The sequence below is a fragment of the Peromyscus leucopus genome, chromosome 2 (assembly GCF_004664715.2).
Source record: "Peromyscus leucopus breed LL Stock chromosome 2, UCI_PerLeu_2.1, whole genome shotgun sequence".
NCBI lineage: Eukaryota > Metazoa > Chordata > Mammalia > Rodentia > Cricetidae > Peromyscus > Peromyscus leucopus.
In genome coordinates, this window is record NC_051064.1 from 64,360,672 (window position 1) to 64,376,573 (window position 15,902).

A 15,902-nucleotide genomic window follows, 5' to 3' on the forward strand; every position below is an offset into this window, starting at 1 on the left:
TGCCAGGCATGATGCCTCTCAGTGCCTGGTTCTCAGTGGCAAGGCAGATGTTGATGGCTACTTTGCAGAGTTGAAGCAAAGTGAATGTGGTATCATATCTTTGCAGATGTTCAATAAATTACAGTTGCTAATGACATAGTAAATCAAAGTTACATCAATTATATCCCCAAAGCAGTAATTACAATAAGGTGAGAAGATAGCTCTGCTACATTAGGAGAATGTTTGCCAGGCTGGGGACATGGCTCAGTAGGTAAGGTGCTTGCTTGCAAGCATAAGGACTTCTGATCCCCAGCAAACACAGAGAAACTGGCTGCTGCTCCTCCGTGTGGCTGTCACCCTGCACTGGGATTGGGCGTGGGAGGTGGAGACAGGAGCACCCCTGTGGCTCCCTGCCCAGCCAGTCTGGCTGAAGCTGTAGGCTTAAGATTCAGTGAGAAATTCTGTCACAGAAAATGACGTGAGAATGATTGACGATATCCCAGCATCAACCTTTGACCTACGCACGCACGCACGCACGCGCGCGCGCACACACACACACATGCTTTGGTAACTTGGGGGAATGGGTGGCCTGTATTGTTTACACCCATGGAGACTTTGTGATGGATGCTGGCAGGCCCTGGAGCCTTCAGGATACAGGTGATGCCTTTTGGAAATAGGCAAGTGTCCTTCTCTCACACAACAGACCAAATCCCATGAAGTCACCCCGAAGACATTGCCGCAGGAATGTCCTCAAGTTACCTACCTCTCCCCACCTTGGTCATTGCGACCCACTTTCCACACATTACCTGCTTTCAGAAGCTCCCAGAGAGAGAGCCTCTTCTATACCTGTCTATTTCTGACTTGCATTGTCCTGAGTTAAATGGTTGGGTTCAAAGCATTCCCGGGAGATCGACCTCTTGAAATAGCATCTGAACTCTCCCAAAATGCTCCATGCTGGTTTTGTGTGCGTGTCTCATCCCACCCGCTGCCCCAAGCCATCTTTTGTGTGTGCCATCAGATTCAAACCGGGTGGGCCACTAGATAGATGGGGGGGTGACACTCCACTCTGTTGTCCCCCGGAACACAGAGGGGTTCCTTATCCCTGTCCCCAGGTGGACCCCACTGTTCATGCTGCCCTCTAAGGAATCTGTCTACCGTGTCTTGACTGGTTCAAAGCACTCGACAGCGTTTGACACTCCCTGTTAGTCACCACCTCTACAGCCGCGCAGGGAGAGAGGAGCTTCCTGTGGCTCTGTCCCAGTGCCCACGCCAGGCTGCCCCATAAACACTGGAGCAGGCCGCTGGTCCCACTCTGGAGTGAAGTGTGGCCGAATGTCCCCACCGGCTTCTCACTTCAGATGACCGAGAAGCAACAGGGCAGATAATCCCACAGGGGGACACAGGCCAAGTCACTTTGAGGGTATTTTGGATGGCATTCGAGTATTTTTAGCTGTTAGTGGAGAGTTTTCCTCCCTGCACACTCTCTGGGTTCCTCCAGGGGAAGGAGCTGCAGCTGGGCCCCAAGCAGCCAACAGGAGCTGACCCGGGATTAGCGTTTGCTGTGGGTAATCCGCAGCAGGTCATGGCGTGTTTGCTGCGTAATGTGTGAGTTTTCCAACTTAGAAGTCACTGGAGAACCTCAGCTAAGGATGGAAGCAACTTAGAAAGCTAAGTTAAGCTCACAGTGTCTCGTGTGTGTGTGTGTGCGTGTGTGCGTGTGTGTGCGTGCGTGCGTGTGTGTGTGTGTGTGTGTGTGCGTGTGCGCGTGCGTGCGTGCGTGTGCGTGCGTGCGTGCGTGCGTGCGTGTGTGTGTGTGTGTGTGTGTTCATGTATGTAGAGGCCAAAAGCCAGCCTGTGATGTTACTTCTCAGAAGCCGTCAGAGGCATTCATTGACCTGGAGTTTGATAAGTCAGCCAGGTTGGCTGACAGGTGGAGCCAGAGGCCAATATTGACTTCTTTCATTGCCCCCCACCTTATTTTTATTTTCTTAAACATTTTATCTGTCTTTCTATTTATTTGAGACAGGGTCTCACTATGTGGATAAGACTGGCTTCAAATTCGCTGCTGAGAACAGGGATTGAAAATGTGCACCCACTAAGGTTGTTTTTTTTTCTTTATGTGTCTCTATGTTAATAGTGCACATGCAATCAGAGGCCAGAAGAGGGCGTTAGGTCCTCTGTAGCTGGTGTTATAGGTGTTGTGTGTTGCTGGTTTTTCTTTTACTCTAGCCCCACGTTGGACACCAAAATGTTGTAGGTTGCTTTTTTATTCTTTACTCTTTTGGGAACCCACCACCCAGCTCCCAAATAAATTACATACATACATACACACACACACACAGAATCTTATTCTTACTTATAAATGCCTGACCTTAGCTTGGCTTGTTTCTTGCCAGCTTTCCTTAACTTTAAATTATCTGGTCTATCTTTTGCCTCTGGGCTTTTACCTTTTCTCTTACTTGTGTTTATCTTACTTTCACTCTTACCCCACAGCTGGCTGGGTGGCTGAGTGGCTGGTCTCTAATGTCCTCCTCTCCTTGTTCTCTTGCTCTTTCTTCTCTCTTTCCCAGATTTCTCCTCCTATTTATCCTCTCTGCCTGCCTGCCAGTTCTGTCTGTCCTCTCTCCTGCCTCGCTATTGGCTGTTCAGGTCTTTTAGATAGGCACAGTAACACAGCTTCACAGAGTTAATCAAATGCAACATAAAAGAATGCAACAAAGCCAGGTGGCAGTGGTGTACACCTTTAATCCCAGCACTTGGGAAGCAGAGCCAAGCAGATCTCTGTGAGTTCGAGGCCAGCCTATTCTACAGAGTAAGATCCAGGACAGGCATCAAAAACGACATAGAGAAACCGTGTCTTGAAAAACAAAACAAAAATGCAGCACATCTTTGCATCATTAAACAAATGTTCCACAGCATAAACAAATGTAATGCATCTTAAAATAATATTCTACGACAGTTGTGTGTGGTGATATTGTGTTCCCCAAAATATTGTGCACCCTAATAAACTTATCTGGGGTCAGAGAACAGAACAGCCACTAGATACAAAGGCTAGAAAATGGTGGCACACACACCTTTAATCCTAACCTTCTGGAGGCATGGATCTCTGTGAGTTCAAGGCCACACTGGAAATAGCCAGGCATGGTGACTCATGCCTTTAATCCCAGGAAGTGATGTCAGAAAGCAAAAAGGTATATAATGTGTGAAGACCCAGAAACTAGAAGTCTTTGGCTGGTTAAGCTTTTAGGCTTTTGAGCAGCAGTTCAGTTGAGAGGCATCCAGTCTGAGGAAACAGAATCAGCTGAGGAATTGGTGAGAACTTTTAAGATTCGTGTTACAGTTGTGAGGTGCCCAGCTTGCATGCTAGAAACAGAACTTCAGTCTTCTGCAAGTGTAGGAAGTACTCAACTACTCCAGCCCCCTGCCTCAGTCTTTTGAGACATGATCTCCCTGGGGAGTCGGACTCAGGTCCTCACTCTTGCAAGGAAAGTACTCTGTTGACTTATTTTTCTCCCCAGTCTCCTAAATTCAGTGTTGGAAATCATATTTATGTTGTTTGTCTTAACCCTACTTTGTATCCCTCTTCACCCTTGTAACCTGAAATGTATTAAGGCGTCTGTTACTCTGGGAAGTATATATTCAGAAACTCTGAAGATTTTAGTTTCCCTTTGCCTACAGTAAAACAAAACAAAACAAAACAAAAACAATGTTGCTTCTAGTTCTTAGTTCATTTCTCCACTTGATGTTTTCTGATCTAGAAACAAGATTTGGGCCAGTCGCTTCTGGATATGGCCTACGGCCACCTGGGCGTGACAGAGAAGGAGTACTTTGGCTTGCAACATGGCGATGACCCAGTGGACTCCCCTGTAAGTGTCCACACATAAGAAGTGCTGCTTGCCTGCTTGGGCTGGTCTCATAGCTTGTGTTTTCTCACTCAACAGAGATGGCTTGAGGCAAGCAAACCCCTCAGGAAGCAGCTGAAAGGTGGGTATGATCTCACTTGGGTTAGTCATGGGGTGTGTGGCCATCTGTCTCCTCGGGGGACCTAAGGGGGCGGGGCCAGGAGAGATCCTTCAGCTGTGCTTCAGAGCAGCCTTGAGGATCCCAGCTGTGCAGAAGGGTGAGGGGAGAGGAAGCAGGCAGCCCACAAGGGAGCCTTCACTTATTTGTATGAGGGAGCAAGTGATGAAGGATGGGGCTTCTCGGCCCAGTGTGAAAAAGAGAGACATAAAAGGGTGATGTCTTAGTTGCTAAAAGTGCTGGCTGTACAAGCTTAAGCAACCGAGTTCAGATCCCCAGCACCAATGTTTTAAAAAGCTGGGTACTGTGATGTATGCCTATAATCCCAGTGCTGGGAGGCTGAGACAGGGGGATTCCTGGACTTTGATGGCCAGACCCTCTAGCCAAATGATGAGCTCCAGGTTTAGTAAGAGACCTTGTCTCAAAAAATTAGATGGAGACCAGTGGAGGAAGGTACCTGATGTCAGCCTGTGGTTTCCACGTACATATGCAGACAGCTACACACGCGCGCGCATGCACACACACACACACACACATACACACACACACACACACACACACACACACACGAAGGGAGACAGACATAAACCCTCCTACTTTCCAACAGCACAGATGCTGGCTCATGCATCCTGAGGGGGCCCCTGTGTTACCCCCAGTGAGACAGTTACACCGGTCACGCCCAGCCTACCCTCTGGCCACCCCTTCTCAGCCCCTTCCCCCATGGCTCTCATTGGCCCTGACAGGTCCCTGCTGTCCCAGACTAACTTGGCCAGTCTACAGGACTTCCTCGGAACAGCCCTTCAGTCTCCTCCCTCTGTAGTGAATGCTTCTCCTCTTGACGCAGAGTCCATCCATTCATATCCTGCCATTCCTCAGGGTTCCGTGGCTATCTCCTGTTACCTGAAGGGAAGCGCTACCTCTCCCCTTCCCTCTCATTTCTTTGACTCTTCCTGTTACCTCACAGTGAGGTATTTTCAACTGCCTCTCGGGACTTCATTCTTACTGCATTCTTCTCTGTCCCCTTCACGATTCTTGACACACAGGAGATGGCCAATCACATGAGGCCTAGGTAGCTGTGGTCTGCCATTCTCTCTCTGACACACCCCGAGTGCTCAAACCAAGGCAAAGCACTGTGCTAAGCCTGGGAAATACAGTCCAAACTAGATCTGCTCTCATGGTCAAGTGTGGAAATCAAAGAGGAGTTCTATGATAGATAGTACTATGTATACTCACATGTGCATGTGCACACAAACTCACACACACATGATCTGAGTCCACAGAAGAACCAAGAAAGACAAAGAGACCACGCCTGAAACACCAAAGTAACCAATGATGGAAGGGGGAGACTGGAGATGTAAGAGACAGACAGTGAATGGAAAAACTTTGCTATAGAGTTAGCACCACCCACTGGTAGCTAGGTGTATATACAAAGGCACACCCACCCACCCTTAAAGAGTCTTTTAGCACCAGCCCAGAGGTGAGGAAGGAAGGAACTCAGGGATGATGGCAGAGGACGAGATGAGCAGAAGGATTAGCCAGCTGGGCAGATCACAGAAGGACTTGGATTTCAGAAAGCACTGAAGTGCTATGTGAGCCGGTAGACAGGACCTGGGCACATTTACCAAGTGCCAGAGACAGGGTGAAGTCATCAAAGTCGGGTCTCCCCATGTCTTGGCAACAGTCAGATCTTCTGTCAGACACGTGACTACTAGTTTTATTCCATAAGCAAACTGGCCCTCGGGGCTGATGCCTGAGTCATATCTGAGTGACTTGTGGGATGGCACTCAGGGTCACAGTGAGTGTCGTGATCTGCACTGAAATTGTAACACAGGCTCTGCATTGGAATGGTAAAAATATTTTTCCAGTTTAAAGAACATCAAGTCAGAACTTGATTCAGTGTTACAGAATGTTCTCTGGTCTAGTCAGGAGAGCCATTTACCTCCCTGTCTGTAAAACAGATACTACTGAGCCCACAGGTAGCCAGGGTGGTGTTTGATTTCTAGGTGCTACATGGAAATGTTGGAAGAGCATAAGTCAGGTTGCTGTGTAAATGCAAGCTGGTTTTAAGACTTTTATACATTCTTAATACGGACATCATTGTTTGAACAGGGCGCTACGGCAGACATACAGCCGGATGTAGGTGATACCACAGTGGGGCAGGCATTATATAAGTACTTTTGGTGTACATGGGGACTTCTGAACAGTGAACTTACGTGTTCCGGACTTGAAATCGGGGCTTTTACGATGGAAAGTGTTGGGGCTGAGTGAAAAATCCTCCCTTTATGGGAGAGTAGCAACTGTGTACAATGACTTTTTTTTTTATTAAGGGAAAACCTAATTTGTTTTTGAAAAATGTTATAGGAGGTTTCCCCTGTACCCTGCATTTTCGAGTAAGATATTTTATACCTGATCCCAACACACTGCAGCAGGAACAAACCAGGTAATAACCCTTTCTCTTGAAGTTCTCTATCTAGTATATACAAATCAGTAGCCACCAAAAATGTGCACTTTGTTTTCTAGCTGTGGACACATAACTTGATTTGGGTATGACCTCCCCAACTATCATGATCCAAGAAAAAATTGGGGGTAGAAAGATTGAAATTTAACCGGCAGGTTTATTTTCAGTTTGTGGCCCACATCTCTCGGCCCCAAGCTGGCATCATTCCCAGCATGTGGGCACCCTCTCTCTTCCCTCCTCCTATCTGGTAAACGCGGTGAATATTGAGGATGTTAAGTCAGTTCTTCTCATGCAGGCATGGAGTAGAGCAGTCACCCACGGGACACGTAGTATGGACTCTGAGGGGCTGGAGTGAAGGCCTTTGAGGATGACAAGGCTTAGCTGTAACCAGAACTTTCCATCAGGTCCCCTTCCTTTTGCAGGGGTGAGGAAGGAGAGCTGGGTTCTGGCTGGACCCAGCCTGTCCGCTGTGTGAATCAGCAGGTGCGGGAAGTTGGGGAGACAGATAAGGGAGAGGGTGGTGATAGGAGCTGTTTACCCCCCGGGGCTTGCAGGCTGTGCCGCTCTGGTTGGTCCTGGCAAAAGGGTTTTCTGGGTGGGGAAACTGGGAGTGCAGGATGGGGAGGGTACAGTAAGAAAACTGTTATTGGGCTGGAGAGACGGCTCAGGGGTTAAGAACACTGGCTGCCCCTCCAGAGGACCTGAGTTCGGTTCCCAGCAACCACATGGTGGCTCACAACCATCTATAATGAGATCCAGTTCCCTCTTCCGGCATGTAGGCGGAACACTATATACATAATCAATAAATAAATATTAAAAAAAAAAAGAAAAGGAAAGGAAACTGTTGTTGCCTTGGGATGGAGGACTGTGCCAGCCGCTTCCCCTGCCTTATGGCCAAGCTGCACCCCTCTGTTATGTGTCCCTTTGTTGTTCTTAAGCAGGGAAACTGTCTCCCTGGGAAGAAGCGAAGCTGTTCTGGATTATTGAATCCCATTTTATGGAGGAAAATCCCACCAGGAGATGATGCTCCATTAACTCAGACATAGACCGCTCCCTCGTTTTTTTCTTTCTTCTTTTTAAATGGCAAAGACACCATCATATTTTAGCTTTTAGTATATTTAAAGGCCGGTTGTTCGTCTATTACTGTTTTTCTCTCTGGTGTATGTGCTTCTTTCCTCCACAGAGGCAGGCCTTGGGACTGGACCGTGTTTATCGTTATGGTAAATGTGAAGTCTGTATAAGGGAGGCCTGGGTGGCTCCTTAGGAAACCACAGTGAAGTGCATGCTGCTTTGAATCATTTTGGCACACCATCATCACCACCACCACCACCATCATCACCACCACCACCACATACCACACTATCACCACCACCACACCATCATCACCACCACACTATCACCACCACCACCACACTACCACACCACCACCACCACCACCACACCATCACTATCCTCACCACCACCACACCACACCACACCATCACCACCACCACCACCACCACCACCACGACCATACCACACCACCACTACTACCACCACCACACCATCACCACCACACTACCACACTATCACCACCACAACACCATCACCATCCACCACACCACCACCACCACCACCACCCCCGCCAATACCACATAACTCTTTACTTTGGTGAACTAGGGACAGTGCTGAGACACTCAACCTAGCATGTCCTGTCATAAGCTAACTGACACAAAACTGTTTTAAACTGCCTTAGCAAGGTTTCCTCAGAACCAGGTGAAATAGCAGATTCTGGTTGAGGGATGCTTTACGATTACACGAAGAGCCAGACACAATGGTGCACACCTGTAATTGGGGAAGCAGAGGCAGGAGAATCCTTGGAGCACAGGACTTTAAGACCAGCCTAGGCATCACAGCAATACCCTATCTCAAAAACAAACAAACAAAAAACCTTGAAGAGTTACATGCATACACGTGCTATTTTTTTTTTAAGTGACCATTGTGGCTCACCAAATTGATTTTACTCAGTTAAAAAGTTCCAGCTCATGTATAGTGACCGTCACCGTCCAGCTTATCTCATTCCTGGGATGCTGGAGCCTCAGGTGTGTGACACCCTGTCTGCATGCACAAGCTCTGAGTAGAAGGGCCTGAGGGAGATGCTTCCAGGGTCAGCCTTACCTCATGGTCCCTTCCCGTGCCCTTCATGGACGGCCCTCAGCTTCTATACCCCACAGGAAAGAAGCCGAGGCCTTGTAGAGGGACAGCTAGGGAAATGTAGGGTAGAGAGAAGGCCTGTGGAGAAGTGAGGCCACCTTCAGGTGTTCAGAGCAGCTGCAGGGATGGGGACCAAGCGGGGCCACAGTGGGAGCAGATTTTAGCTGGAGATGAGTGATAGACTAGTTCTAGTCCTTACCTGAGTTACAGGTTAGTCACTCTTCAAAGTCACTGGTTCTGATCCCTCTCCCACTCCCACCCCCACCTTAAGGTGCACGGTGTACGGCCCACTCTAGCTGTTTCCTCCTGAGCAGTGGGGACGGGTGTCTCACTCAGCAGGAGCGAGGGCAGCGTCGTGTGCCTAGAGCCGGTGGGCAGCTGGGACTGTGTTATCTTATTCTTAGCACTGGGCTTAGATTCCTCCATCGATTGACACACTGGGTTGATTTTTATTCTTTAATTTATAGGAAAGGTTTTACCTATATTCCTGGCACATGCAGTCTTATGCTCTAGGTTCACAGCCTGTCCAAAGAGGAGTTTCCTTTTAAGGAAATTTGGCTCCCAAGAATCAAAGAAGGGCTGGGTGTGGGGTTACACGCCTTTAATTCCAGCACTTGGGAGGCAGAGGCAGGTGGATCTCTGTGAGTTTGAGAAGAGCCAGGGCTGTTATATAGAGAAATTCTGTCTTGAAAAACCAAACACAGACACCACCACCACCCACTCCCACCCCACCTCACCCCCCCCCGCCACCCTCCCCCCCCAAAAAAAAAATCAAAGAAGGAATATAGTGATGATGGCATTGGTGGTTTTGTTTCTTATCTAGGAAGGGAGACATGCCATTGTTCGTGTTTGTTTTTGTTTGTTTTTTTCTCTGAAGTTAAGGTCTATTCCATTTTAAATTCTGTTACTGTGATAAAGTACCCTAGGCAAAAAGCGGCACAGGGGAGAAAGGGTGTGTTTCCACTCACGGTTCCAGGTTACCGCCCATCGCCGCAGGAACGTGACAGGAGGAATGAGATAGCTGGTCGTCTCACGTCCACAGTCAAGAGCATGCATGCTTGCTTGCTTCTGTTCAGCTCAATTTCTTACACAGTTTAGGAACCCCTTCCTAGGGAATGTGCTGCCCACAATGGTCTGCATCTTCCCAAATTAATTCACTTAATTAAGGCCGTCCCCATAGACATGCCTACAGGCCAAGATGATGTGGACACTACCTCATGGAGACTTCCTTTGACAGTTAGCCATCACAGGATCTGGATGGAGTACACTCTCAAAGGGGGGGGGGGGTCAAACATTTCTAAAGTTAGACATGCCAGGTTTCTCCCATTGATAGCTTCCCTTTATTCTCGTGGACACTTACATGTCTGTTTATTGGGAGTCTCCACCACTGCTGTCACTGATAAATTTAGATCATTGTAAGCAGCATCCCACTTACTGACAATCTCTAATTACAATTTGAACCCCTTGGGGAACAGGATAAAGCCTCCCGAGTTTGAGGTACATTCCATGATTCTCACTTCTTTGCGTGTGATTCCGAGGGGTTGACTCGGGTTTGCTCTGAAAAGGACCAGGTGGCATTTGGTGAAGGATCTCTGAATGTCCATGGCCTCATTTACGTCCATCAGTGAAAGCCCAGGTTTTATCAGTGGATCAACTAGAACTCTGCCTCTCTCTTCTTTCTCTCAGTATCCTTCCAGGAAGAGAGAACACTTAATTCTGGTTGAATGTTAGCTTGGATAAACATAGAAACGGACTAGAAAGAACTGGTTATATTCTCCTAGGCAGAAAAGATGATCCCATTACTGAGTGGGCATGAATTAGCACAAGTATTTTATTACTTTCCTTATTGCTGTGACCAAATCCTTAAGTAGAAGAAGCTGCTTAAGGGAAGAGGGTTGTTTCGGCTCACAGTTCTGGATGATCAAGTCCGTCACGGTAGAAGGCATGGAGGTGGGAGTGTGAGGCAGCTGATCACATTGAGCCCACAGTCAGGAAGCGCAGATGGACACTAGTGTTCAGCTCACTTCCTCATTTTATTTACCTCAGTCCATGAGTTATTCATCAGATTATTCACCTGTTATTCATCGCCAGATTCAGGGTGGGTCTTCCATCTTCAGTTCAACCTTCTGGAGACGCCATCAGATACACCCAAAGGTGTGTTTCCATGGCAACTCTAAATCCAGTCAAGTTGACAGAAAGGTTAACCACTCACATGCCTGTGTGACTAATACCATCTATCAGTACCCAACATTCAACACAATACAGAGTGTCGATAATAGATCCTAAGCTTAAAAAATGACTTCTCTGCAGCACACAGAGATTGTTCTCACAGCATGTAGGTCCAGGTTAAAGGAAAGCCACCCATTTCCCCAGACTGGCAATTCTGACTGTAGACAGTTCATTGACATGTATAGTCTTTAGGTCTGTTTAATTTTGTGGTGTGATACTTTTTTATTTACAAGTTCTTTATCATAAAGCTTTAATGAGTTACAACAGAGATGGTGTTACATCCTCACGGGTTCACTGGGAGGCTGAAATGAGGAAGAAAGTCTCAGAGCACCAGGCGCCCAGCCCCAGGCTGCAGATAGGAGGTTGCAATACTGTTTGAAGCATCCAGGTCTCAAAACAGCCAGCTCCCTGACCTTTCTCAACCCCAAGGAATATGAGACTGGTTTGTTTCGATTGCCAGAGTGAGCTCTCTCCTGCCCCCAGCACTTCTGTGCTTGGCTGTATTAGCTTTCAAGAGGGTTCCCTTTTGTCATCTTTGGCCAGACCCTGGAATGTCAATCCTGCTTGAATCTGGGTTTTAAAAAAGAGTGGGGGACAGGCGCCAAGCGTCACATGTATGCCGCGTCCCTAAATATAAATGCCTCCACGGTACTTCCTGGCCCTGCCAGGGCTGTTGATGTTGGCCTCCCTTTTCCCTCTCTGCCACAGGGCAGAGATGCAGCCTGCCAGGCTGAGGGTCCTGGAACAGTTTGCCCCCAGAAGAGCGCTGGGCTTTCAAAGCTGACTCTGCAGCTTCCAGGTCCTGGCAACTAGGCTACCAATATTTTTGCTCCAGCACCCATAGTTCTTAGGGGACAGGAAAAAACCCAGCCGGATGTTGCACCCCAGCCAAGACGGAGGTGGGGAGTGGTATACAAAAGCCCATTCGGTGTTTAGAACAGTGGCCTGTGAGTGTGTGGGGGCAGCTTGTACAGAATGCTGTGGGGCCCCATGCCTAGTTAAGAAGGCCCATGCAGTAGGTGGGGCACCCTTGACTTCTACCCTATCCATCCCCTCAGCCCTCCTAGCACAGGGCACCTAGGCAGTTTTCAAGTAGGTAAAATGGTATTTGCATATATCCTGTTTTTCAAATGTTCGTTTTTGTTGTTGTTGCTCGCTTATTGCATTTTGAACATTCGTTAATGACCGCCCGTTGTTTCCTAGGCATTTGTATTTCTTACAATTGAAGATGGATGTTTGTGAAGGAAGGTAATGAGAATTTTGTGTTCTTCTTTTCCTGTCAGACTAGCCAGATTCCTGGTTTTAATCTAATGAGCACTCATTCCTGGCAACAGTATTCAATTTAAACAAAGCCTGTGTGTTGGGCTGTTTTCAACTCCATCTTGGCTTACAACGATCGAGAAACTTTGTTCCATACTGCGATTTTATTGCAAAAGATACAGCGGTCTTTCTGGTGAAGACTTGGGGATTTTTAAAAGGAAAGGAAATTAAAATAGGCCTCAGTTCAGGTGGCAGAAAGGTGTAAGTTAGAGGCTCTTCTGAGCCCATGTACTTATGGGTGATTCATCTTCTCTCTGGAAGGGATTGTGTTCAGATGTGAGCATCTGCTTGTGAGTCAGGACTCTGGGTGTATCCAGGCCATCCCAGTGCTTGGGAGGCAGCTAAGAGAGGCTAGAAAGGGAATTAAAATCCCAAGCCCACGGAACCCCATCTTCCAAATCCTTTTCTTTCTTTTAAAAAATATTTTTTATTTATTATTAGAGATAGAATGAACTGTGCGTGTGTGTGTGTGTGTGTGTGTGTGCATGTGTGTGTGTGTGTGTGTGTGTGTGTGCTTGTGCATTCATATGCCTTCGTGTGCATGTGTGTACCATAGGACTCACATGGAGTTGGTTCTTTCTTTCCACCCCTACTTGGGTTCAAAGGAACTTGGGTCACCAGGCAAGCCCAAGCATATGCAGCAAGCGCCCTTACCCACTGTGCCCTCTCACCTGCCAGCCCCTAGCATTTTCTTGCCTTATGAAAAAATCCACAGCAAGAAAAGAGCCCCATCTACTTCCATTCTCCTCACCCCCACTTCTTCCTGTGACGTCAGTTCTACTGCAGGGGGCCATCAGAGGCCATGGGCCTGCTGCACCCCAAGGAGGTTGGCAGTTGTGACTGGTGACATGAGACAGGAGCCCATGAAGCAAGTCAGACCATCTGGGCAGCTGGGATCACAGTTGGCCTAGAATTTCAGGAGCCCTGCTGCTACTGTGGCCTAGAAAAGTCTCTGTGGGTTGCTGGGGGTGAAGCCAAATTTAGGGTTGGTGGAGAAAATAAAAATTGGATTTCCCTGGACAGCAAGAAAGCCCTCCCATCCCCCATTCCAGCTGGAAGCCATATGTGGTTGACTTTGGAGGAAAACAGAGAGAGGGCTTTTCATACCCAGTGGAGGCGTGTACCTCACATCCACCAGACGGAAGAGAGCGGCTGCAGGGTCTTAGAGCAGACAGCGGGCTGTGGTCAGAGACACGTCCGCAGAGATGGTGTCTGTGTGTGCAAGGAGAGAGGAAAGAGACCAGGGCTTCCCTCGTTACCGTCCTGCAGGCCAGAGTCTGGATCCTCCTTGAGGGGCTAGCAGAACTGTTGACTCGTGACCACAGAGTACAGGATCTTCATGAATTCTATATATCCTTTCCCAAAGCACATCCCTTCTCCAGCACAAGCTGTAGACCGGTGCTGGGCACTCACTCCTCTTTTGCATTTCAAGGCAGCCTCATTACACTTGGAGAACCCCATGTTGAAATACCCAACTCCCCTCTTGGGTTCTTTGCAGTCATAGAAACCTGTTCCATGGCTCCCTTATGTGCAGACACTTTGTTTTTCCATAAATACTGGTCTAGCGCCTGTTTTATGAGGCAGGTTCCAGCCTGTGCTGGCCACCAGGCCAGGACCTCCCCTTTAGACTTCACGTACTCCAAACTCTGGGACTACACGGTCCTCCTTTTTGCTTTCCCAAACAAGATGCCCCTCTGACTCCCAGATGAGTTAGTAGGCGTCTACACCCTGGAGTAGATCCCCATAGCGCCCTGTCAGGTCTCCAGGTGGCCCTCACCACCTGCTCCCAGGCTCAGCTCAGGTGTGTATCAAGCCACCCGTGGCTAAGGATATTGTGGTGCCACTAGCATTTTCCTTGAGATATCAAATCTTCTGACTTGTTTGAACGGTCACTAGTAGCCAGGACTGTGAGACCATCTCTTCTCTGCAGAGATGGGTCATCCAGGACAGTCCCTTAACTTGACACGTGGAGGCCTGAACCACAGAGAAAAGGAAATCTGCATAGGAACACATGGAATCCTGACAGGAGAATACAGGCTGTCATTGTTCTATACTTTGTATTTAAAAACCAACCAACCACGTTCTTTGGAATTTTTTTTCTCCTTCAGTCTTCAGAGGATCTTCCCATCTAGTCGGAGCCTCCATGGCTTGTTTCTTGGCTGTCCCCCAAATCCATTCAGCTGTCCATTTTCTAGCAAAGACACTAGCTAGATGTTGAGTGAAGCTCGTCTTAGTAGGAGAGTGACTTGTGCCCATCACATAGCTCCCTGCTCGCCTGAAGATGCTGTGGCTCAAAATGGATAGGTCATGAGCAGCCCTAGGATACATCCATAGACTCAGAGAGACCCAAGTTTCTGCAGGGACACACAGAGGGGGCCTTCAGAAAGGGGGCGCTCCCTTCATATGCACCCTGAGAACCAGCAGGAGTGCAGTGGACAGAAAGGGAAACTGTGGGGGGCCAACCAGATTAGACAAAGTGAGGTGACTCACACGTGGGGACTTTCATAGGCTGCCATGGAAACTACATGTTCTCCCAACTTGCCACAGGGCTGGAAGATGCTTTTAAAATCTCATTGTCCCCCAGTGTTGCTGGTAAGGATGCCTCCCTTCCCCAGTCGCTGCCCCTGGCTTCCCCAGCCCATTCCTCCACTCAGCAGTGGCCCTAGCTCCAGGTCTGCCAGCAGAGCTCTTGAGAGTCAGATTTGAATGGAGAAAAAAAGAACAAGAAAGACAGGTAGTGTCACCGAGAACAGGCGTTTGAGAGGACAGTGAGGTTAGCTGGATTTCTAGTAGGTGGCTGGAGACAGAGAGACAGCAGGCAGATGGTTGAATCCTGTAAACCTTAGCAAGGTCGTCAGTAGGTCGAGAAATAGTCAGTAGTTAGTGAATTAAGTAATTTAATTTCAGAATTGCAAATGTTAAAATATAGAATACCTTTTCAACCCACACCCCCTCTTTTATTTTCTCATTTTAGAAGGTATCACCATCCCAGGAAGGAGATACCCAAGAGTCCTAAAGGAGGTAGTCAGAGCCCAGCAAGTCTCAGGTCTTTATTAGAAAGACTGGAAGGCTGCTCACGTCTCAGATTCCATTTTCTCGCTTCCCCTCTTGCGATATGAATGTACCATCCAACCTCAGACCATCAGCTTCCTGGTCTTCATGATGGTTATAATTTTAAACCAAAAGTTACGTTTTTGTTTTTTTTTTTTTTTAATCTTCAAAAACCTCTTTAATGTATTCCCTGTGCTATTTGAAATCGATTTGTATTATAATTGCCTTTAAGATTCACGTTGCTCATTAACAGTCAATAGAGAAAAGAAAGCCAGGGGCTGTCGGTGATCTATGAGTATCTGTGGCTCATCTGACTTAACTCGTCCTTATTTCTCCTGACAGGTTAACGTGCCCTCTCAACTCAGCCGTGGTTCTAGCCTCCTATGCAGTGCAATGTAAGTCCGCAGGGAGACTGATTAGGTCGTGGCCAGCTTGTTCCAGCTCGCACACTGAGAAAGGCCCCAGCTGCTCTCTTTGAGGGGGTCTCTTCCCCAGGATTCCGGGGGTGGAGCACCTCTTGTCCTGATAGTAAAACTTTGAACCTGAGCTACACGCTCCTCTTACTTGGGGATATCAGATGGACAGTGGTGCTGGGGGAAGGAGTGGTGTGGCATTTTCCTCCCCAGGGAGCTATGAAACAGCAGACAGCTAC

At 48.0% G+C, this 15,902-nt stretch overlaps 1 protein-coding gene across 5 annotated transcripts in view; it reads left to right on the top strand.

Moving 5' to 3' along the window:
- Ptpn3 (protein tyrosine phosphatase non-receptor type 3) overlaps positions 1-15,902 on the top strand; it is a 163,238-nt gene that overhangs the window by 78,569 nt on the left and 68,767 nt on the right. For 4 of the 5 annotated variants that reach the window (XM_037202637.1, XM_028883001.2, XM_028883002.2 and 1 more), the window contains exons 3-7: positions 3,738-3,845; positions 3,921-3,963; positions 6,361-6,439; positions 12,083-12,127; positions 15,593-15,645. In XM_037202637.1, the coding sequence (XP_037058532.1) occupies positions 3,738-3,845; positions 3,921-3,963; positions 6,361-6,439; positions 12,083-12,127; positions 15,593-15,645 (328 nt within the window). Of the gene's footprint in view, positions 1-3,737; positions 3,846-3,920; positions 3,964-6,360; positions 6,440-12,082; positions 12,128-15,592; positions 15,646-15,902 lie in introns of those variants that run through there. The other variant, XM_028883003.2, reaches the window with a different exon arrangement.